Here is a 22,761-nt window from a genome sequence, read left to right on the forward strand (position 1 = left end):
ACAGGCGTCGAGTCGTCTCTTCACAGGCGTCGGGTCGTCTCTTCACAGGCGTCGGGTCGTCTCTTCACAGGCGTCGAGTCGTCTCTTCACAGGCGTCGAGTCGTCTCTTCACAGGCGTCGGGTCGTCTCTTCACAGGCGTCGGGTCGTCTCTTCACAGGCGTCGGGTCGTCTCTTCACAGGCGTCGAGTCGTCTCTTCACAGGCGTCGAGTCGTCTCTTCACAGGTGTCGAGTCGTCTCTTCACAGGCGTCGAGTCGTCTCTTCACAGGCGTCGGGTCGTCTCTTCACAGGCGTCGAGTCGTCTCTTCACAGGCGTCAGGTCGTCTCTTCATAGGTGTCGAGTCGTCTCTTTACAGGCGTCGAGTCGTCTCTTCACAGGCCTCGAGTCTCTTCACAGGCGTAGAGTCGTCTCTTCACAGGCGTCGAGTCGTCTCTTCACAGGCGTCGGGTCGTCTCTTCATAGGTGTCGAGTCGTCTCTTCACAGGCGTCGAGTCGTCTCTTCACAGGCGTCGAGTCGTCTCTTCACAGGCGTCGAGTCGTCTCTTCACAGGCGTCGGGTCGTCTCTTCACAGGCGTCGAGTCGTCTCTTCACAGGCGTCGAGTCGTCTCTTCACAGGCGTCGGGTCGTCTCTTCACAGGTGTCGTGTCGTCTCTTCACAGGCGTCGAGTCGTCTCTTCACAGGCGTCCGGTCAACTCTTCACAGGCGTCGTGTCGTCTCTTCACAGGCGTCGAGTCGTCTCTTCACAGGCGTCGAGTCGTCTCTTCACAGGCGTCGAGTCGTCTCTTCACAGGCGTCGAGTCGTCTCTTCACAGGCGTCGAGTCGTCTCTTCACAGGCGTCGAGTCGTCTCTTCACAGGCGTCGAGTCGTCTCTTCACAGGCGTCGAGTCGTCTCTTCACAGGCGTCGAGTCGTCTCTTCACAGGCGTCGAGTCGTCTCTTCACAGGCGTCGAGTCGTCTCTTCACAGGCGTCGAGTCGTCTCTTCACAGGCGTCGAGTCGTCTCTTCACAGGCGTCGAGTCGTCTCTTCACAGGCGTCGAGTCGTCTCTTCACAGGCGTCGAGTCGTCTCTTCACAGGCGTCAGGTCGTCTCTTCATAGGTGTCGAGTCGTCTCTTTACAGGCGTCGAGTCGTCTCTTCACAGGCCTCGAGTCTCTTCACAGGCCTCGAGTCTCTTCACAGGCGTAGAGTCGTCTCTTCACAGGCGTCGGGTCGTCTCTTCATAGGTGTCGAGTCGTCTCTTTACAGGCGTCGAGTCGTCTCTTCACAGGCGTCGAGTCGTCTCTTCACAGGCGTCGAGTCGTCTCTTCACAGGCGTCGGGTCGTCTCTTCACAGGCGTCGAGTCGTCTCTTCACAGGCGTCGAGTCGTCTCTTCACAGGCGTCGGGTCGTCTCTTCACAGGCGTCCGGTCGACTCTTCACAGGTGTCGAGTCGTCTCTTCACAGGCGTCGAGTCGTCTCTTCACAGGCGTCGAGTCGTCTCTTCACAGGCGTCGGGTCGTCTCTTCACAGGTGTCGAGTCGTCTCTTCACAGGCGTCGGGTCGTCTCTTCACAGGTGTCGAGTCGTCTCTTCACAGGCGTCGAGTCGTCTCTTCACAGGCGTTGGGGCATCTGAAGTCTACATGAGAGGCTGGATACATAACTGGAGCTGGCAAACTCTATTTATCTCGGGACGATAACAGCAAAAAAGCAGATGGGAAATAATTAGCGTAGCTGCTGCTTATAATATGAATGCATTTGATCTGATTTACCTGAAGTATAAAAGTTATGAGATGCATTATGTGAATGCTTGGCTAAAGAGATGCGTCTTTAATCTAGTTTTAAACTGGGAGAGCGAGACTGAGCCTCGAACAATATCAGGAAGGCTATTCCACAGTTTAGGAGCTAAATGTGAAAACGCCCTCCCTCCTTTAGTGGACTTAGATATCCTAGGTACGACCAGAAGCCTCGAATTTAGCGATCTCAAAGAGCACGGTGGATTGTAGGGGGATAGAAGATCCCTTAAATACACAGGAGCTAAACCATTTAGGGCTTTATAGGCCAGTAGCAATACTTTGTAATTGATACGGAACTTAATAGGTAACCAGTGTAGAGATGATAAAATTGGTGTTATATGATCCTATTTTCTTGACCCAGTAAGAACTCTAGCAGCTGCATTTTGGACTAACTGTAGCTTGTTTATTGAGGATGCAGGACAACCAGCTAATAAAGCATTACAGTAATCTAGTCTCGAGGTCATGAATGCATGAACTAACTTTTCTGCATCAGAAACAGATAGCATGTTACGTAGCTTAGCAATGTTTCTAAGGTGGAAAAAGGCTGTTCTTGTAACATTTGAAATATGATTTTCAAAAGACAAGTTGCAGTCTAGTATAACACTCAGATCTTTTACTGTAGAGGCTAAAGTAACAGGACATCCTTCTAGATCAAGGTTATATTGTAAGAGGTTTTGTGGGCAGTTTTTTGGACCAATCAGTAATACCTCCGTTTTATCTGAATTTAATAGAAGAAAATTACAAGTCATCCAATATTTTATATCTTTAACACACTCTGTCAATTTAGATAATTTAGTGTTTTCAACTGGTCGTGATGAAATATATAATTGAGTGTCATCAGCATAACAGTGGAAACTAATTCCATGTTTTCTTATAATATTACCAAGTGGCTGCATATAAATTGAGAATAGCAGAGGGCCTAACACAGATCCTTGCGGCACTCCATAATTTACTGACGTTATCTTCGATTTTTCCCCATTTAAATGGACAAAATGGTAATGGTCTGATTGGTACGATCTAAACCAGCTTAATGCCTGTCCCTGAACACCAGTGTAATTTTGAAGTTGATCTAAGAGTATTTTATGATCTATAGTGTCGACCGCAGCACTAAGATCGAGTAAAACTAGTATTGAGATACAGCCTTGGTCAGAAGCTAAAAGTAAATAATTTGTAATTTTAACGAGTGCAGTTTCTGTGCTATGATGTGGCCTGAATCCTGACTGAAATTTTTCATAGATGTCGTTTTCTTGCAAGAAAGAGCAAATTTGAGCGGACACAACTTTTTCTAGTATTTTAGACATAAATGGAAGATTTGAAATGGGTCTGTAATTTGCTAGGTTATTTGGATCTAATTGTGGTTCCTTAATAAGAGGTTTTATAACTGCCAGTTTGAACGTTTTTGGAACGTGACCTAAAGATTGAGACGAATTAATAATATTGAGAAGAGGCTCTTCCACTACAGGTAACACTTCTTTCAGTGGGTATTGGATCTAATAAACATGTTGTTGGTTTAGATGCAGTGATAAGTTTATTTAGCTCTTCCGGTCCTATAGTTGTAAAGCGCTGTAGTTTTTCTTGAGGGGCGATAATTGAGGCTGAATCATAAGACGCTGTCAAAGATTGTACATTTACAATTGTGTTTCCGATGCTTTCTATTTTCTCAGTGAAGAAATTCATGAAATCATTACTACTAAAATGTAACGGAATATTTTGGTCAGGTGATGCCTGTTTATTTGTTAGTCTAGCCACGGTGTTAAATAAAAATCTTGGATTATTTTGGTTATTTTCTATTAGTTTGCGGAGATGCTCAGCCCTGGCTGCTTTTAGAGCCTTTTTATAACGTGACATACTGTCTTTCCACGCAATTCTAAAGACCTCTAAAATTAGTTTGTTTTCATTTGCGCTCTAAGTTACGAGTTTCTCTCTTGATAACATGCGTAGCACTGTTGTACCATGGTGCTTTAGTTTTCTCTCTAACCTTTTTTAATCTAATTGGTGCAACAATTTCTAATGTACTAGAGAAAATGGTGCTCATACTGCTAGTCATTTCCTCTAGTTCATCTGTTAGTTTAGGTTCACTGAGGAGCTGAGATAGATTCTTGAATAGCTTACCTGATCTATCTATAGTAGTTGGAAGGATTGTTCGGCGCGACATGACAAATTTCAGCAGTGCGTAGTATGCAAGTGACCATGTAATGACCAGTGACATCATCACTTTGCGGTATAATATCTATATCGGTTGGATCGGTTCCATATGTTATAATTAAATCTAGAGTATGATTAAGACGATGAGTGGGACCACTAACGTTTTGCTTGACACCAAAGGAGTTTAATAAATCTGTAAACGCAGCCCCTAACGCATCATTTGTGTTATCTACGTGTATGTTAAAATCTCCAACAATTATTGTCTTATCGACATTGACTAATAGATCTGAGAGAAAATCTGCAAACTCTTTTAGGAAATCAGCATAGGGCCCTGGAGGTCTATATACAGTAGCCAAGGCTAGAGATAATAGGGATTTCTTTCTTACATCTAAGAGCGTAACATTTAGCACTAGTACTTCAAACGAATTAAACCTGTGACCTGTTTTCTGAGTAACATTAAGAATATCTCTATAGATTGTTGCAACACCGCCGCCACGACCAATCAGACGGGGCTCATGCTTATAACAGTATCCTGGTGGAGTGGACTCATTAAGACCGAAATAGTAATTCGATTTAAGCCAGGTTTCAGTAAGGCAGAGTACATCGAAGCGATTATCTGTGACCATTTCATTTACAATAACCTCCTTAGGGGTAAGCGATCTAATGTTTAAAAGACCTAGCTTTAGACATTGTTTTTGTTCACTAATATTGAGATTTTCTGGTTTAATCACAATTAGATTTTTCCTAGATCCTGCAGTAGATTTATTGTTTGGCCTCACTAAACGAGGAATAGACACAGTTTCTATTTAGTGTTCTACACTGGTACTTAAATCAATTAATTTGGGACAGCAAGGAATGTGATTTGGACTTTGACTTACTAGTCATATGGTGTGTAACGTCTTGGAGATGTTGTCCGTCAGAATAGCCGCTCTGATTCTGCTGGGGTGCAGACCATCAGCACGGAAGAGCCTAGGTCGCTCCCAAAACAGATTCCAATTATTTACAAAGAGCAGTTTCTGTTCATTACACCATGACATTAACCATTCATTTAGTGCAAATAATCTACTGAACCTTTCTTGTCCTTGTCGGTACGTGGGAAGCGGTCCAGACACGATGATCGTTGCTTCAGGCGATGTTCTGCGGAGAGGTCCTTGCTCTGGTCCTGGCTCGTGTCTTCCGCTGTGGAATCGTCCAGGGTCCATGGTGTTGTGTCGGTGCCGGAGTGAATGAAACCAGTGATGATCGCGTCTTGAGTGCTCGGGTTCTGTGCAGAGAAACACACGGAGTAGACGAGGTCGGAGTCGAAAAAGTTACTAACCACTGACTTGTGAGGATCGGTGCGTGATGCTTCAAGCGCTGATCGTCGGTCTCGCAGCTCGGCCTGCCTCCCCAGCAGATCACGGATCTGCTTCTCCACGGACTTGAACGTGTCCTCACCTGCACTCAGAGGTAGCCACACATCCGATACATTCGCCATTATAACAGATGGACAATAAATTAGCAGTGATACTACCAATATCACTACTAATTTAGGACTGAAATCCTGGATAGGACCCGTATCCTTTCAGTGATACGAGTGTAAATAAGACGATCGATATGCGAGACCACGCGTGCAATGCTAGCGGCTAACGTTAAAGCTAGTTGCGGAAGTTCGGAAAGTTGGATATAACTAACGATATCAAAGCAATACGAAAATCTTCATCTCCAGAGGACTGAAACTCCCCCTCCGATGCTGCGATCGACATCTGATGGTCAGGTGGAGCTCCAAAGGACATGACTGGTCATCCATGAGAAGGACTCCAACAGCGGCAGCGCTGGTGAGGCATGAGGGACCCACGGAGATTGTCTTGGCGGGGAAGTCCTCACTGTGATCCTCAGATCACCCTGGCCATGCACAGAAATAGGTCTCTTCTGAGGTCCAGAATAGACACTAGATCGTGACTTAGGCGAGGGGACTGCACTTCCCTTGAGGTAAGCGAGTCTCGATCTAAGCGCTGCCGTAGTCATATTCCCACAATGGGAACATGAACTATTCACAAAGGCTGCCTCAGCATCCTTAATGCCCAAACATGAGAGGCAACTATTGTGGCCGTCTGCTGGCGCCAGGGAACGACCGCATCCAGAAACGCACAGGCGAAATGACATCCTGAAAAGGACGTCACGCTTGTGTTGCTCTTTTGTGAAAGGAAAAAAATACTCTTCTACGAAAGACTCTCACAGTGCTGAGGCACCCAGGGAATACAGCAGTGCTGTAAACACTATAGAGAAACGCCCAGCGAAACCGACACAGAAATTAGCTTGCTGTGAAAATGAGCTTAAGCTCGCGGACACTCACTGATCGCACCATCACACCAACACTGAAGAGAGAGTCTTGAAGGAGTCTCCAACACAGTAGCAGTCTTGTAGACTCAGAAGACAAACAGAAGTTTGGATCCGAAGTGAAAGACAATGAGTGTGTGCGCCCGCTTCCTGTTTATACCCGCACTGTTTACACTCGAAGATGATAGGGCTCCCTGAAGTGATCCCAATTACATCGTCACGTCGGACGAGAAGTTGTGTTGCATGCTCAGTTAGGAAAGGCCTGATCTAGAAGTACATATGAAAGCGCTATATAAATAAATAAATGCCTCATTAGTAACTTGTAAATCTACATGAAAAAGATGTTTTATGATATGCCTATACAATTTAAATGTATAACTGCAAATTGTGAAGAATTAATGAAATTTTCTTTACTCATTATCATTCAGATATTGAGTAATATCGTCTCGGTTACGTATGTAACCCTCGTTCCCTGAGTACAACATGCAACATTTGCATTCTGCGGACCCGCCTGTCAGCGCGGGTATAAAAGCCGGAAGTAAACATTGCATCATCGCTTTTCGCTGAGGAGCCGAAGTAACGGACCCCTGCGAAGGTGCAGCCACATGGCAAAGGGACGTACGTCTCCGTTCCCTGTACTCAGGGAACGAGGGTTACATACGTAACCGAGACGTTCCCTTTCGTCCAGGGAACTCCGACGTACGTCGGGTTCCCCTGACGAATTGGGATCCCTAATAAAACGCCATGGTGCTGGCCCCTTCCAGTGCCCAGCTAAGCCGCCCTACAGCAGTTTCAATAAATTTCAGGGGCTGCTAGGAATCCACTGCTGTTCCGCAAGACCCACACAGAGGACATTGGATAACACTGGGAAGCGTGCCTCAACCCCCGGGGGGGGAGGCACACTACGGAAAACCAGGATGCCTGAACTGGCCTGGAATACTATATGAATTCACATAGTGAACATATGGAGTCCCTGAGATGGTCCCAACCATTGGAATTGGGAGCGCATACAACAAGGACGACGGCGCGAGTCCGTCGGGGAAGACACGGCTGGACTGCACGTGGCAAAAACCGGTACACAAGACCACTGAACACCCAGTCTGCTACGACTCTTGCTAGAGGAGCAAACCTGGCGCCGGGCGGTCCGCTACGCCGGGCGCCGGGGGGGGGGTGATGGAGGAGCTCAACGAGGTTACCACTTAGGGGCCAGCGGAGCGGAAGAGACGCACTTATCTGATTACAGAGTGGCGCAGCAAGCCGACACAACCTATTCCCTCGACCCACTGGACGAAGCCAGAACCCGGGAGGAAACCGGTTCCACAGGGAGGTTATAGAACCTAGCAAACGTGTTAGGTGTCGCCCAGCCCCCAGCTCTACAAATGTCTGTCAGCGAGGCGCCTTGAGCCAACGCCCAGGAAGCGGCAACCTCTCTAGTTGAGTGAGCGCGCAACCTGGGGGGACAAGGCTCACCCTGAGCCTCATAGGCTCGGGTGATGGCATCCACTATCCAGTGGGCTAACCTCTGCTTGGAGACGGCCTTCCCCTTCTGCCGGCCTCCGTAACAGACAAGGAGCTGGTCTGAGGTCATGAAGCTTTGCGTTCTGTCAACGTAACACCGCAAGGAGCGGACGGGACAGAGAAAAGCTAGGGCTGGGTCTGCCTCCTCCTGGGGCAGCGCTTGCAGGTTCACTACCTGATCTCTAAACGGAGTGGTAGGAACCTTGGGCACATATCCGGGGCGGGGTCTCAGTGTTACGTGGGACAGGCCCGGCCCGAACTCTAGGCACGATTCGTCGACCGAAAATGCTTGCAGATCCCCGACCCTTTTAAAAGAAGCCAATGCTAACAGGAGCGCTGTCTTAATAGACAGGATATCAAGCTCTACTGTCAGCAAAGGCTCAAAGGGAGGACTCTGGAGAGCTCTCAGTACCAGAGTCAAGTCCCAAGGGGGTACAGAGTGTACAGGGCGAGGAGGGTTTAACCTCCTAGCACCCTTCAGGAATCTGATGACCAGGTCGTGCTTTCCCACCGACTTATCGTCAACTGCATCGTGATGCGCCGCAATGGCAGCGACATACACTTTGAGGGTTGAAGGGGACAGCCTACGCTCCAACCCATCTTGCAGGAAAGAAAGCACAACGCCGATCGGGCAAGTTCGGGGGTCATCCTGACGGGAGGAGCACCAAGCGACGAACAGGTTCCACTTCAACGCATAGAGGCGCCTCGTAGAGGGGGCTCTAGCGGAAGCGATAGTGTCTACCACTGCCTGTGGCAGCCCACTCAGAACCTCCGCGTCCCGTCCAGGGACCAGACATGGAGTTTCCAGAGGTCTGGACGCGGGTGCCGTAGAGTGCCCCGTCTCTGAGAAAGTAGATCCTTCCTCAGAGGAATCGGCCAAGGAGGGGCTGTCGAGAGGAGCATGAGTTCTGGGAACCAAGTCCTGGTGGGCCAGTACGGCAATTGATGTGCCAATGCAGCTGGGGCCCCGTCCACAGACCCGAGACTGCATGCCCTTTGTACGTGGCCCCCCACCCCGTGGCCGAGGCATCTGTGAAAACCACAGCATGCCTGGAAACCTGGATCAGGGGCACTCCAGCCCGAAGGAACGCAGGGTCCGACCACGGGGAGAAGGTTTGGCGGCAGTGCGGGGTCACTTGGACCCGGAACGTGCCACTCTGCCACGCCCACCTGGGGACTCGATCGTGAAGCCAGCGCTGTAGCGGTCTCATATGTAACAGGCCGAGCGGTGTAATTGCCGCTGCGGCCGCCATATGCCCCAGGAGCCTCTGAAATTGTTTCAGTGGAACCGCTGTCCTGCCTCGAAAAGACCTGAGGCAGGTGAGCACTGACTGGACGCGCTCCTCTGTGAGGCGCGCAGTCTGGGCGACCGAGTCCAGCTCCATACCGAGATAAGAGATCCTCTGCGTGGGGCAGAGTTTGCTCTTGTCCCAGTTGACCTGAAGACCCAACTGACTGAGATGCCGGAGCACCATGTCCCTGTGTTTGCACAGAACATCCCGAGAGTGAGCTATAATGAGCCAGTCGTCGAGGTAATTGAGGATGCGAACGCCTTGCTCTCTCATGGGAGCTTATAGGCCTCCCCGGTTAGACCCGAGGAGAACCTACAGGCGCGGGAGGGGAGTGAAGGGGCACCCCGCCAGGTGGAAGCGGTCTTCGGACACAGCTGCATCGCGATAGACCGCTCCACTGTGGGGATTCCCTCGTACCCGTGCGCCGCCCCGCCGTCAAGGGTGGTGAAGAGGGAGGGGCGAGGAGGCCCCCGCCGGTACGCCAGAGGCGCCGACCAGGACTTCCTCAACTCCTCATGCACTTCGGGGAAGAAAGGCACTGGAGCGGTACGCGGGGCATCCGCACGTACCGCAGCAGGCCAATCATCAAGCCGCGAATGCGAGGGCCCGGGCGGAGGGTTCCACTCGAGTCCCACATTCGCGGCCGCCCTTTCGAGCATAGCAACCACCTCGGGATCAGCGTCAGCTGCAGCCACCGCACCCGAAGGGGGTGGAGCCGCTGACTCCTCACCCGAAGATGATTGCACCTCTTCTGATGCCGCGATAGACATCTGGTCCTCCGGGGGCGCTCCAAAGGAAACAACCGGAACCGTGCGGGACGGCCCCGGAAGTTCCCCCGGAAGCGCCGCTGGCAGCGAGCTGCTAGAGGAGTGGGAAGCTCGCGAGGATGTTTCACCACACGAGACATTCCGCACTGTAACCCTCATACGCTCACCAACGGGAATGACCGAAGTAGCCGCCTGTCGAACTGAACCGACAGACGAACTAGATCGAGCATTATCCGAAGGGACTCCCCCATATTTCAGGGATCTCAGTCTCGAGCGGAGCGTCGCGATGGCCATGCTCCCACAGAGAGAGCATGACTCATCCAACAACGCTGCCTCAGCATGCTTTAAGCCCAAACATACGAGACAGTGTTGATGGCCATCATCCGGAGGGAGAAGTCTACCGCATCCAGAAACGCACGGGTGAGTCGACATCCTGAAAAGGACGCGAAACACCCGCCAGCTCTTTTAGACAGAAAAGAGAGAGAGAAAAACAAGAGAGAGAGAGAGAGAGAGAAAACGCCGAAGCGCCGAGGGACCACCGCAGCAGACAGACGGGGGAAACTGCAACCCTTTGCTGCTGAAGGCGAAGATCGCTGCACCGCGCCGTCACACCAGCGATTCTGCTCTCCAGGTATTTCGATTTGTTTGTTCTCCAGAAGGCTTGGGTAGTCAACAGAAATACTGAGGCTCCGAAGCGAAAGGCGATGATGCAATGTTTACTTCCGGCTTTTATACCCGCGCTGACGGGCGGGTCCGCGGAATGCAAATGTTGCATGCCAATGTTCATTGGCTTTTTGTTAGTTTCTCGAAGGTAATAGGCTCCCTAGCGTGATCCCAATTCGTCAGGGGAACCCGACGTACGTCGGAGTTCCCTGGACGAAAGGGAACTTTAGCTATTGTTTTAGCAGATAGGTTTGCACCAACATGTCACTCGAGTGCACTAACCACAGATAAATCCAATAATATCTTTTCCATTCTCATAATCTCAAACCACAAACAAATGGTCAATGTTAACTTCCTACAGAAATCAAATGAAAATAAAGTGCAGACCAAGACAAACGTGTGTTCACTGCATTTAATGGTTGTGCTGATAAACCACAATGTACCACGATGGCAAACCAGAAATAATTTAGCAACATATTTACATGACAACACAACAGGAGTGAATTCACAGTCATAACGTACATGTAGTGCATCTATACATGTGTGTCTGTGTGTTTTATAAAAGCGAACGCTCTGACAATACAGAAATAAACACATGTCTCTTCAACAAAAACAGTTTAATTCATACACAGAAAGGCACAATTGATGCTCGATAAATGATACTCGCAACAAATAATTAGTAATAACTATCAAGAGTCAGTTTTGTGTCCTGCGATATTATGAGACTCAAGTGTGTTTTAAATTAATCTGACAATTCACTGTAATGGGATAGTTCAAACCAAAATGAAAGTTTTATCATTATTCGCTCACCCTCATGCCGTTCCACACCTGTATGTTTTAATATTTTTTACGTAGAACAGAAAATGAGAAATTTTTGACGAGATCTTTCCATGTTAAAGGATTCACTATCAAGCTCATATAAAGTACAGTAGTCTCATAGAAACTATATTCCAAGGAAAAATACCTACAAAATATTTATTCATGCAACTTATTCCATACACTGACCCCCCAATTAAACCCCCCAAAATATTATAAAATTACCATAAAAGTACACTATGTGCACATAGAGCACTTGTATTATATATTTAAATTATTTGGGGGGGTTTAATGGTCAATATATGGAAAAACTCAAATTATTAATAATAAACCAGCATACTGGATCAAACAACATGAGGAGAATATAATGACAGAATTTTCCTTCTGAAGAGAATTATTCCTCTGATTCTGCTTTATGAGGCTAATATGAATGTTCTCAGTCAGAGATGTACACCACACACACACACACACACACACACATACACACACACACACACACACACACACACACACACACACACACACACACACATACACACACACACACACACACACACACACATACACACACACACACACACACACACACACACACACACACACACATAAATGAGCATCTCAAATCAATACTAAACGCTAAAACATCGTTGTCCGCCGTCAGATGCTTCACATTCATAACTAAAATGATATAATAATCAGACATAAAAGAATATCTCTTCAAAATCAAAACTCTGTTCAGTTAATTACAGCCGTCATATCTTTACGTCACTGCATGTATTCCAGCATTGATGTTCGTGACAGGAGGATAAATCTCAGCTAAAAATGTCCAGGTCACATTTCACACCAAAACTCAAAATATATTTATAAGGAATTATGTTTTGCATAAATATATTTGAGCCTATTCTTTCTTCAGCTTTTTTATTTTTTTTTTACTCCGTGTGACATTTTCATGACAAATAAGTTCTTTTTAAGCACATCTTGCATTACAGTATAAAAAACATTTAATAATGAAAAAAAAAGCATTACGCATAAATTAAAGAAAGTACAATAAATATGACCATTGAATTAGAAATACTTACAATTTAAAAAATATATCAGTGTTATTTGTATTACAGTAATGAGAATTTGGGGGTTAAATGTGTTTAATTTTTATGAAAATAATGTCAGAATGCAACAAATCTTTAAGAAAAATATCACAACCTGATTTTCTATCTATTCATTTGGGGGCAAAATAACAGATATGATAAGATATGACATGGACATGTTTTTGAAAGGTTTTGTGGGATTCTCCCAGTAAGTGATCGTGAGCGCATGATTTTTTCAATGATAATGTACATGATCTCACAATTCAAAAGAAGCAGTTGGGCTAAATGAGAAGGCTAAATGGAAAATAAGTTGTTTTTGAGTGATAGTGATATAAAACTGTTTTGTCCCGTTACAAGAAACACTTTCAAAGAAAATTAAATGTGACGAACGCTTGCTTTTGTTGGACATATTTCAGCTGGTTTAAGTTGTGAGCAAAACCTACTTAAAATCAGGCAAAACCTTCATTTTACAGGAAAGTCACGAGAATGTGTTAATACTTAAAGCCCAAAACTAGCTTTTCCGAGTATAAAATGGCTAAAACTGAAACTGGATACAGAATCCCTGATGTAAAGTCACACTCACAAATATCCTTCAAGCAGATCTGTAAATCTCACATCATAACGTTGACCACAAATAAAAATCACTGTGCTTAAAAGAGATATGGTTAGAGATCTTGGCAACCATTGTGTGTGTGTGTGTGTGTAACTAAACCATGAGCCGATGAGAGTCATTCGCTGGTTTAAGTCTTCAGCTTTGAGGAATTGTGTGTGTGTGTGTGTGTGTGTGTGTGTGTGTGTGTGTGTGTGTGTGTGTGTAACTAAACCATGAGCCGATGAGAGTCATTTGCTGGTTTGAGTCTTCAGCTTTGAGGAATTGTGTGTGTGTGTGTGTGTGTGTGTGTGTGTGTGTGTGTGTGTGTGTGTGTGTGTGTGTGTGTAACTAAACCATGAGCCGATGAGAGTCATTCGCTGGTTTAAGTCTTCCGCTTTGAGGAATTGTGCGGATCCATCTGTGTTTTGTTTGTTACGGCTCTTTCTAAGAGCAAATGTTAGTTCGGCTCTTTAGTCTTCGGCTTCAGATGATCTCCAATAGGGACACACACTTCAAGTTTTCTCTTTCCCTGTAAAACTCACTTATATCAGCACATCGATGCCCATCTCAAGCTTCTGTGTTGAATTTAATTCCCACAATGCATGTGTTCAAGTAACATCCTCACTGAAGCGTCCACGACAGCGACACAAACACCTCGAGATCCAAAAGTCTCATATTGAAGACATGATGGAGTTGAAACGGTAAATTTCCCTCCTTTCCTCCCACATCCTTACAGAACTAGTGCGCAAACCTCCACGTCCAGCTCTGTAACAAACATCTTGATCTCAGTTGTGGACGTCGAGCTCATGGAGGGCCGGTGGAACAGATCGAGTCCTTCGGCTCAGTGACTCTTCAATACGGACGTGTTTTTGCTCTTTCTTTTCCCTTTTTGCTGAACTAAACACGTTCTTCTCGATCTCTGTGGGGCTTTGGCACATTATAAACATCTTCAGGCGAGAGCTACACAAGTCCGTTTACTCAAATGACATGAGATTCGCTGGTATCTAAAAGAGTGGAGAGAGGAATTATGGTTTTATGCAGTTATAATGCTGAGATAATAGATTAGGGCTGGACAATGCTGGAGTTTAGATGATCACAGTAGCAGAGCAATGACCGTAAAGCAGAATTTAGACTCTTCATTGTTTTCAATATTATATTTTTATATATTTAATATAAATGAAAACATTTAAATTCATAATTTATATTTTTATAGTAATATATTATAGACTATTAACATTTCTATTCAACATTATATCATAATGAATATAATATTATTGAATAATATATTTATATTACAGTTTTAAAACATAATATTACAACTTTTGATTTAAACTTTAAGGTATAGCTGAGGATTTTCTTTTTCCGGGTGGGTAGCCTATACTATTGGTCCACCTAAGTGTCAATCATTCTGGTGATATGTTTACGTAAGGCTGTCGTACGTGCTCGTCCTTATGTAGTTTTCACTTTCTGGTGTATTATGTGTGATGAGTTACGGTTTCAGCCATTCCTTTGAAAATGGCTGAGGGTCGAAAGAGAAAAAATGTATACGAAGTGAAACAAGACCAGAGTGATTTTGGGAGAATATTTCACACGCTGGTGTGCGCTAGAAGCACAGGTTGGACTTCCCACTGATGCCGCAGTCGCGAAGATTTTACTAGACAGGTAAAGTTTGTCATGCTATTTGGAGAAATCCATTTAAAATCACTGCTAGTAAAAGTTTATGTAAGCTATGATTAGCGATGCTAGCCCTGGCACAAGTCGGGAGCAAATAGAGTGTTGCGCATGTGCATTTTAAATTTTTTTTGGAGAGGGCGGGTCTTTTCTAAAATTAAAGATCCTCCACTATAACTTTAAGTGTAACATTGTGAGTAAAACTGTTTTTGGATTAATACCAGACTTTCCTTGTTATAAAAAAAAAAAAATCATTTGAATTTCCATCAAAAATAACTTAAAAAAAATAGCTCGCATCAAATTCAAGTCACTGACGTTTGCCTACAGAACAACCACTGGCACTGCTCCCTTCTACTACTTCAGACTTATGTGCCATCCAGAAACTTTTTCGGCAGCACTTGATCCAGTAATACTAACACTTTCTTCTCTATTCTAACTTTAAAAAAATAGCGTTAGATTGTACTGTGAAGGGTCATAGCACTTACATACTGTTGTGCTACTGCTAGTTTAACTGCTTCTATTGTTTCTCATTTGTAAGTCGCTTTGGATAAAAGCGTCTGCTAAATGAATAAATGTAAATGTAACTATATTACAATATGTACCATTATTGTTATATACCAAAATTTCTATGACAATTTTGGTCATACCGTCCAGTCCTATCTCAAAAGAATTGTATTGCTAAGATATAAATATTGGTGTGAAAACACGTGTGTGTACCTGAGGTCTTCTTCTCCGACAGGCCTCCTCCAGCCGCTTGTGCCAGATGATCGCAGAGAACCGATCTCCAGTCTGAAACTTGTAAACATTCCCTAAGAAACACAGAGATTATGCTCCAGTTATGTATATAATATATCACTATCATTTATTTAACACTCACCAAGTCTGTTATGTGTGAAGTGACATATAAACTACTGTGGAAGAGATGCACCTTTGTCAGGATCGTTGAGCTGGAAGATGTTGGGTTGATCCGGATCATCCGGCAGAACAACCATCCAGCCCAGAACCGACACTTTCTTACACGCCCGAGACTTGTACTGGTTTCAGGAGCAAGATTTCATACAGTGTTATTTTTATCTTGTATGCAGTTTTTCCATGTCTAGATTTTTCTTAAAATAATCCATGTCTTAAAAGAATCACATAAACCTCCATTTATGTTTTTGACGATTTTTTTTTTTTAAATGAGGAATTGCTCTGATTGGTTAAGCGTGTATCAGGGAACGAGGCGTATGCAGACACACTCACATGTTTCCGTTCAGCGGCTCGCAGGGCTTTAGATCTGTAGAATATAAGAGTCGAACCACACAGTGAGATCCAATACCGGCTCCATGAGGCAAGCTGAAAATAATACAATAAAACATTTCACATAATACACATACACTACTGGTTGTTTGATTTAAACATAAATTAATAAATAAATGAATAAATAAATAAATTATACTTATATTCAGCAAGACTGCATTCATTTATTCAAATATGACAATAATGACTTTTATATTGTTACAAAAGATTATTTCAAATAAATGCTGTTTTTTTTAACTTTCTATTAATCAAAGAATCCAGAAACAAATTATCACGGTTTCCACAAAAATATGAAGCAGCAAAAACTATTTTCAACATTATAATAATAATCAGAAATGTTTCTTGAGCAGCAAATCATCATATTATACTGATTTCTGAAGGATCATGTGACACTGAAGACTGGAGTAATGATGCTGAAAATTCAGCTTTAAATCACAGGAATAAATTACATTTCACAATATATTACAATAGAAAAAAAATTAAATTGCAATAATATTTCACAATATTACTGTACTTTTGATTTAAATCAGAAAATTCAGGCAATAATACTATATTAGGTCAAAGATGCCATTGGAAAACATGCCTTGATTATTTTAATATCAAGGGAAATCTTTTGGATATTCTCTCGATACATTGTTTTAAAGAAGGCTCACAGCAGAAATAGATTATGGGCTGTTTCTGTAGATGTTGGTCACTAGATGGAGCGGTTGAGTCAATATTCAGCTCAAAGCCACAGAAACACCTGCTGGGAATTGTGAATGTTTTCTCAGACGTTGGGCCCTGTAAAGCCCTGAAACTTCATGCAACCTTTAAACAAAAAACATTGAAGCTACAAACTTCCCCCGTTGCATCCTTTTTCTCTGTAAAGTATGTTGTCAAATGAATCAACATCTGGAGAGTTATCCGTTTGTATTTGCTCTAGAAGTGTGTGATCTGCAGTTACTCATGTGTGCAACATTTCAAAGCAGATGCAGAATTATCATTATACACCAAATATTGGCAAATGCTGAATAATATTTAAACTACACATGTGACTTTTGCTCCTCTAACAGTAGAAGCACAGTTACTTGTGGAGGAATATTGTTTTGGTAATTATGTGAGTTTTTTCATGATTACAGATGATCGTTTTATCAGTCCAAATGTCACTAATGACACAAACTCTCCTGATAACTAATACACTTATCTGAAAAATGAGCAGGCAAGTCACTTATATGCGGTTTTGACTTGTTGAAATCAATTGTTTTAAAATAAGTTAGTTGGCAACACTGACATTATTAAGGATTGCTAATATCAGATCTGGTATATCAGTGGAAACTAGAACTTGTCAAGGCTATTTAGAGGCAAATAGACCAAAGCTGATTTAGAGATTGGTATTGTTAACAACATAAACAGTTTTGTGAAAATGCACAGCAAATGTGCTGCTCTGCAAAATATGTATTATATATCAAATACACTGTAAAAAAATATTTTCATGATTTGTTATCACAACTTTTTATCTTTTGTCAAATCAACTTCGATAACTAATGTGTGAAGATAACATACTATTTTGAGTTTCTGTTTATTAAACCATTTTTCTTCATTGTATTAAAGGGCACCTATTATGGAATTTTGAAATTTACCTGTCATGTAGTGTGTAACATAGATCTAAGTGAACAAAAACATCCTGCAAAGTTTGAAATATGAAAGTGCACCGTATATAAAGTTATTGTCTTTCAAAAGTAAGAGTCGACTCGGAGTCATTTTTATGAATCGTTAGAAGACCGAAGCTTTTTCTCTGACTAGATGACGTCAACTTGTCAAGTTATTTGAATACGATACGCCCACTTATTGCGCTCCAAGGCCAGCAGGGAAAATATCAAGGCGACGAGACGCTGTGTTCTGAAGTGCGACTCAAAAGCAAACTTTTTTCATCTGCCCAAGGAGGAGCATTTGAAGACTAAGTGGCTACAATTCATATATACAACTATACCACAGAAGTATAGTCCGAGCCTTGTGCTTTGTTCGCGTCATTTTGAAGACGATTGCTTTTTAAATGCAATCAAACTTGGATTCGCGATCGGCTGATATTGAAGGAAGGTTCAGTTCCAAGTGTATTTGCATCAGCTTCCTCCTCCGTATCACAACCTGTAAGTGTTATTAATAATTGTTGCTTTTATATTTTATGTAGCATGCTTAATAATTATTTTGTTTGTTGAGTAAGCACCGTTTAGCTTCTAGGTCTTCAATGGCAAGTGTATTGAGATATGTGAAGTGTTTGTCGTTGTTTTCGGAGTTGTTTAAAGAATAGAGTAATACCTCGTAGTAACGTAACTGCTTTTTTTTCGTTATGTTTATGCATCTGGCTAATGCAAACAAAGACTGATTGTGCTTTTACAATATGAACTCTGGGCTATGCTCGCTAACATAACATTAAATTCTTTATCTTATTTTTCGTTTTTTACTACAAACTATAAAGCAGTGGACTATAATCATTATTATAACACAATTTAATTGATAAAAGCATCATTGCACTCCGTGTTAAAAATAAGTATTATCTCTGTAAACACTGCTGGGTCATCTGACCAATCACAGATTAGCGTCGCGCAAAGGAGGGGTTTGAAAAACGAGTCGTTGAACGATTCATTTGGGAGTCGGTGAGCAAATCAGGTAAAAATAAATGCATATTATACGAAAACAAAAGTGTTTTTTGTCATTGCATGCATGTAAAACTGTTGTTGGGGACTCCCTAAACAACATTAGGAACATTTTAAATGTCATAATAGGTGCCCTTTAACATTTTTTTTTTTATTACAACTAACTCAAAATTTTAAGGCAACAAGGTAACTTGCTTTTTTTAAGTTAAACCAAACTTTTTTTTACAGTGTCTGTATAATATGTGTATTAATGCTTTATTATGTGTGCTGTTGCTTTACATTTTTGCTTGCAAACACTATTTTCGTTTCGAGGTTAATTTTGTGGCTTCAAGCATTTCTTTCCTTTATTCATGTTTATGATGTAAACATGCATGGACAAATGATGAAAGTATGCAGTCAGGAAATCCATAAAATATAAATAATTATATGAGGCTTAGTGGATTAGGGATTAGAGTTTGGAAGATGGTTTTATGAAGTCGCTTATTATTGAACAAAAAGAGTCACAGAGACATGTTTTTCTTAAACATTTTCCATAACTCTGTATTACAGTCATAATGTATCCTTATGTATATATAGTCTTTTGCATCTGACCTTTGCTTCAACTGCCCACCTTCTAATCTGTCTGTAAATTGTTTCTGTTGTAGTGTGTGTTTGTGTTCACACTGGAATGAGATGTAACTGCAATCGCTCATGTCTTGGGCAAATGTCTATTGTCCATTTATTATGTATGAACTGTTCGTTCTTTGCTGTTGTTGTGAAGCATCCTTGAGCTTGGGAAAGGCGCTATCTAAATGAAATATGTTATTATCAGTGTTTTGAAGTATCATGATATGTTTTCACCTTAGGCTTCTTGCCCTCCTTCATCAGGGTTTTCCTCTTCACCGGTCCCTCCATCGTGACGCCTGTCTCTCCGGGACTCACACTGGACTCTGCTACTGACGGACTGACAGCGGGAAACACATCAGCTGAACACCTCCGAAACAACACCCGACCCGTGTGTGTGTGTGTGCGTGTGTGTGTGTGTGTGTGTGTGTGTGTGTGTGTGTGTGTGTGTGTGTGTGTGTGTGTGTGTGCTCGTGTGTGTGTGTATGTGTGTGTGTGTGTGTGTGTGTGTTCAGTGCACATATGGTGATAGTTGCTTCTATAACCATGTAATGAGTCCTAAGAGAACAGAAGTTACAGTTCACATCTGATCTGAGGATGTGATGGAGTAAAGATGAGCACGTGAGAGTGTAAAGAGGACAGAGAGATTCCCTTCACCAGGAAAACACCACTCAAAACATACCGGCTCTGTTTCAAAACCCAGTGAGCTGCATAAGTCTTTAACTCAAGGAATAATACACAGACTCTCAATGTAAACTGTTCCGGAAGCTCAACAGTCTTTCATATCTGCATTTCCAGTGAAGACCTTCAGTACCCGTTTCTTTACGCTCGCAAACCACTGATATATGTGCATACACAGTAGCGGCCAAGAGTGATGTCCGGCTTAGGAAATTGGACATCTTGACACTTTATGCAAATATTATTAAAAATGTCAATGTAAGAAAAAGAATATTGCAAAGTCGATTGTTTTATTTGTGATAACAATGAAACATTTGGTCAAGCTGTCATACAAATAAATTATGAACGCATGCAAAAACAAGTGAGAACCAACAAAATATCAATAACAGATTATGTTGTCAATGCATGAGTTTCTATGCATTTTTTGCATAATAGTAAAATAAAACCTGTAGCTGTAGTTTGCCAAATAATTAACCATGTTTCGTGTTTTGTTCTTCCGTCATATTTGAAATATGTAAAAAATATGAAATATTTTCCTCATATTTTGAATTGAACACAAATATCTCCTCTGGACACCACTTTTTGCCACTACTGTATCTGGATATATTTTACAATGATCTCCTTCATTTTACACTATACCATCATTGGACAGTCTCTGTTCAGTGTGTGGATTGGAGTCTCCTGTGTGTTTGTATCACACTTGCATTGCTTCTCTTCACTCTGAGCGCTCAAACGTGCCGTTGCATTGGATAAAAGTTTCTGATAAATCTGAGGCTTTCAATCTTTTAGAAGCCCAGATATGATCATCCTTGTGTGAGGGACGCCATCCTACAATTTAAAAAGCAGATATAAAACTAATATAAAGACCCAATTTATATTGTGGAAAATTAATATTATAAATGTGTCAAATATTGTATAGAATTATTTTTTTCTATTACATTATATTATGTATTTGTTTTACTCATTATAGTACTGCTCTGTTATTTTTTAAAATTAGTTATTTATTTTTTAATTTAAATATCATTATTTATATTATTATTTATTAGGGCCCGAGCACCGATGGTGTGAGGACCCTCTTGTAATTGCTCCGTTTATTATTATTGTTCATTGTAATAAAATTATTTATTCTTATTTAATATTTTTGTTTACTTTATTAATTAATCTTAGTGTTATTGTTTATTTATTTTATTTTAATAATTTAATCTTCTTTTTTTGTCATTTATTTATTTTTACATTTAATTTTTTTAATATTTGTATTATTTATAGTAATATAATTAATTTATCTTATTTAATCTATTAGTTTGTTTTATTCATTATTTTCACCTAATTGTTACTGTTTATGTATTTTAATCAGTTAATTAATTAATTTTTTTTTTCTTTTGTTCTTCGCCCTAGCACTGCCTTGCCTCCCCTGTGCTAGACGTCTGAATATAAAAGCTCTATTTGACCGCTGCTCATGTCCAGTGTGTCACTCCAGTCAGTGATGCTGGATCAGAAGGAAGTCTCAGGGAGAGCGAGAGGACAGAGGACCGTAAGGCAGCTCATTAGGTTTGGGAACAGAGCTTTTCTCTTCTATAAATACAGTAATTCTGGTCTATAAACATCCTGACATCTGGGAAAAGAGAAAACGGATGACAGACATGACAGTCTTTGGTCTAAACCCGAAAGAGAGGGAAAACTGGGATGTTAAAGAGAGACGCTGCATGCCGAGACAGGTGAACCCGACGCCCCAGAGGAATGGAAGAAGGTGACCTTTGACCCAGGGGAGGTGGTACCTGTGGGCATGGCTGCGGTCTCTGGGGGAGTTGCGGTGAGGGACCCTCCAGTTAGGGCCCAGAGTCGAGTACATGCGGCCCCTGTTTGCACATTCGGCACAATGAGTTTAACGTCAGTGCAATTTGAGCCGATAACTGCACTCAAAAGAAATATTTAGGCCTAAATTTAGGGATTCGAATTGGATATAAAATTTCTCTCTGTTTAAATTGTACAATTTTACCATAAAACAAAACAAAATAAACTTAATTTGATGCATATTTGTCTGCCGTTATTAAAAGAAATGGGTAAGATTTCTGCTGCGAAAACCCCCCCCACAAAAAAAACACTGTTTATTATTAGCTATTTGCATCTGTTTGATTTTATTCACATAATCTAAAAATGCATTTATTCAAATTGAGTAGAATCAGCATAAATCTGTGCATTGTTATCCAGTGAAAAAGTATAAACTGTTAAAATATGGTTAAAAAAAAGTATGACACAAACTGGATTTATTACTGGTGTATTTAAACACATTAAATGTATTAGTCCAATCACAGAAATCTTACCCGTTTCATTTATGTATGACTGACAAATATGCATCACATTAAGTTGATTAGTTAAATTGTGTCAATCAAATGGATGGAAATTGTATATGCATAAATCTTAAAAAAAAGAAAAGAATTGTGTATACACGGAGTCTCACTGACTAATTAAAAAATTATACAATTATTGAATCTGTGCAAATGCTACAAGGATAGTACACCCAACAATTAGATTCTCATAATTTAGTGATTTTCTCATAATTTAGTGATTTTCTCATAATTTAGTCACTTTCTCTTTTCCATGCAGTTAAACACACAGTGATTACTTTCAACTTCCAAAAACAATTTCACAGTTCATTCGACTTATGTTATATATTCAACACTAAATATATCAAGTCTTGTATTCATATGTTCCTGTGCAAACTTAAGACTAGTGCCAAATATTGAAATGCTTTCGTGGTGTTTAACAGCCCTTCGGCCACAGTCTGCTATTGCATGGAAAAGAGCTGCGTGAACATCAGATACACATTTCCTTTTGTGTTTCACAGAAGAAAGAACGTCATACGGGTTTGGGACGGCGTAAGGCTGATTCAATGACTTCTCATT

General features: G+C 42.1%; 1 protein-coding gene across 1 annotated transcript; it reads right to left on the reverse strand.

Moving 5' to 3' along the window:
• Positions 1 to 12,228: 12,228 nt before the first annotated feature.
• On the reverse strand, positions 12,229 to 21,813 carry LOC306996106 (ras-specific guanine nucleotide-releasing factor RalGPS1-like). Its single transcript, XM_079608236.1, has 6 exons — positions 21,634 to 21,813; positions 19,418 to 19,520; positions 15,888 to 15,980; positions 15,574 to 15,679; positions 15,363 to 15,454; positions 12,229 to 13,978 (listed from the first exon to the last, which is right to left on the reverse strand). The coding sequence occupies exons 1-6, from the start codon at positions 21,705 to 21,707 to the stop codon at positions 13,949 to 13,951; spliced, it is 498 nt and encodes a 165-aa protein (XP_079464362.1). The 5' UTR covers positions 21,708 to 21,813; the 3' UTR covers positions 12,229 to 13,948.
• Positions 21,814 to 22,761: the final 948 nt, after the last annotated feature.

This window comes from Phoxinus phoxinus (genome assembly GCF_949152265.1).
Source record: "Phoxinus phoxinus genome assembly, chromosome: 3".
Lineage (NCBI taxonomy): Eukaryota > Metazoa > Chordata > Actinopteri > Cypriniformes > Leuciscidae > Phoxinus > Phoxinus phoxinus.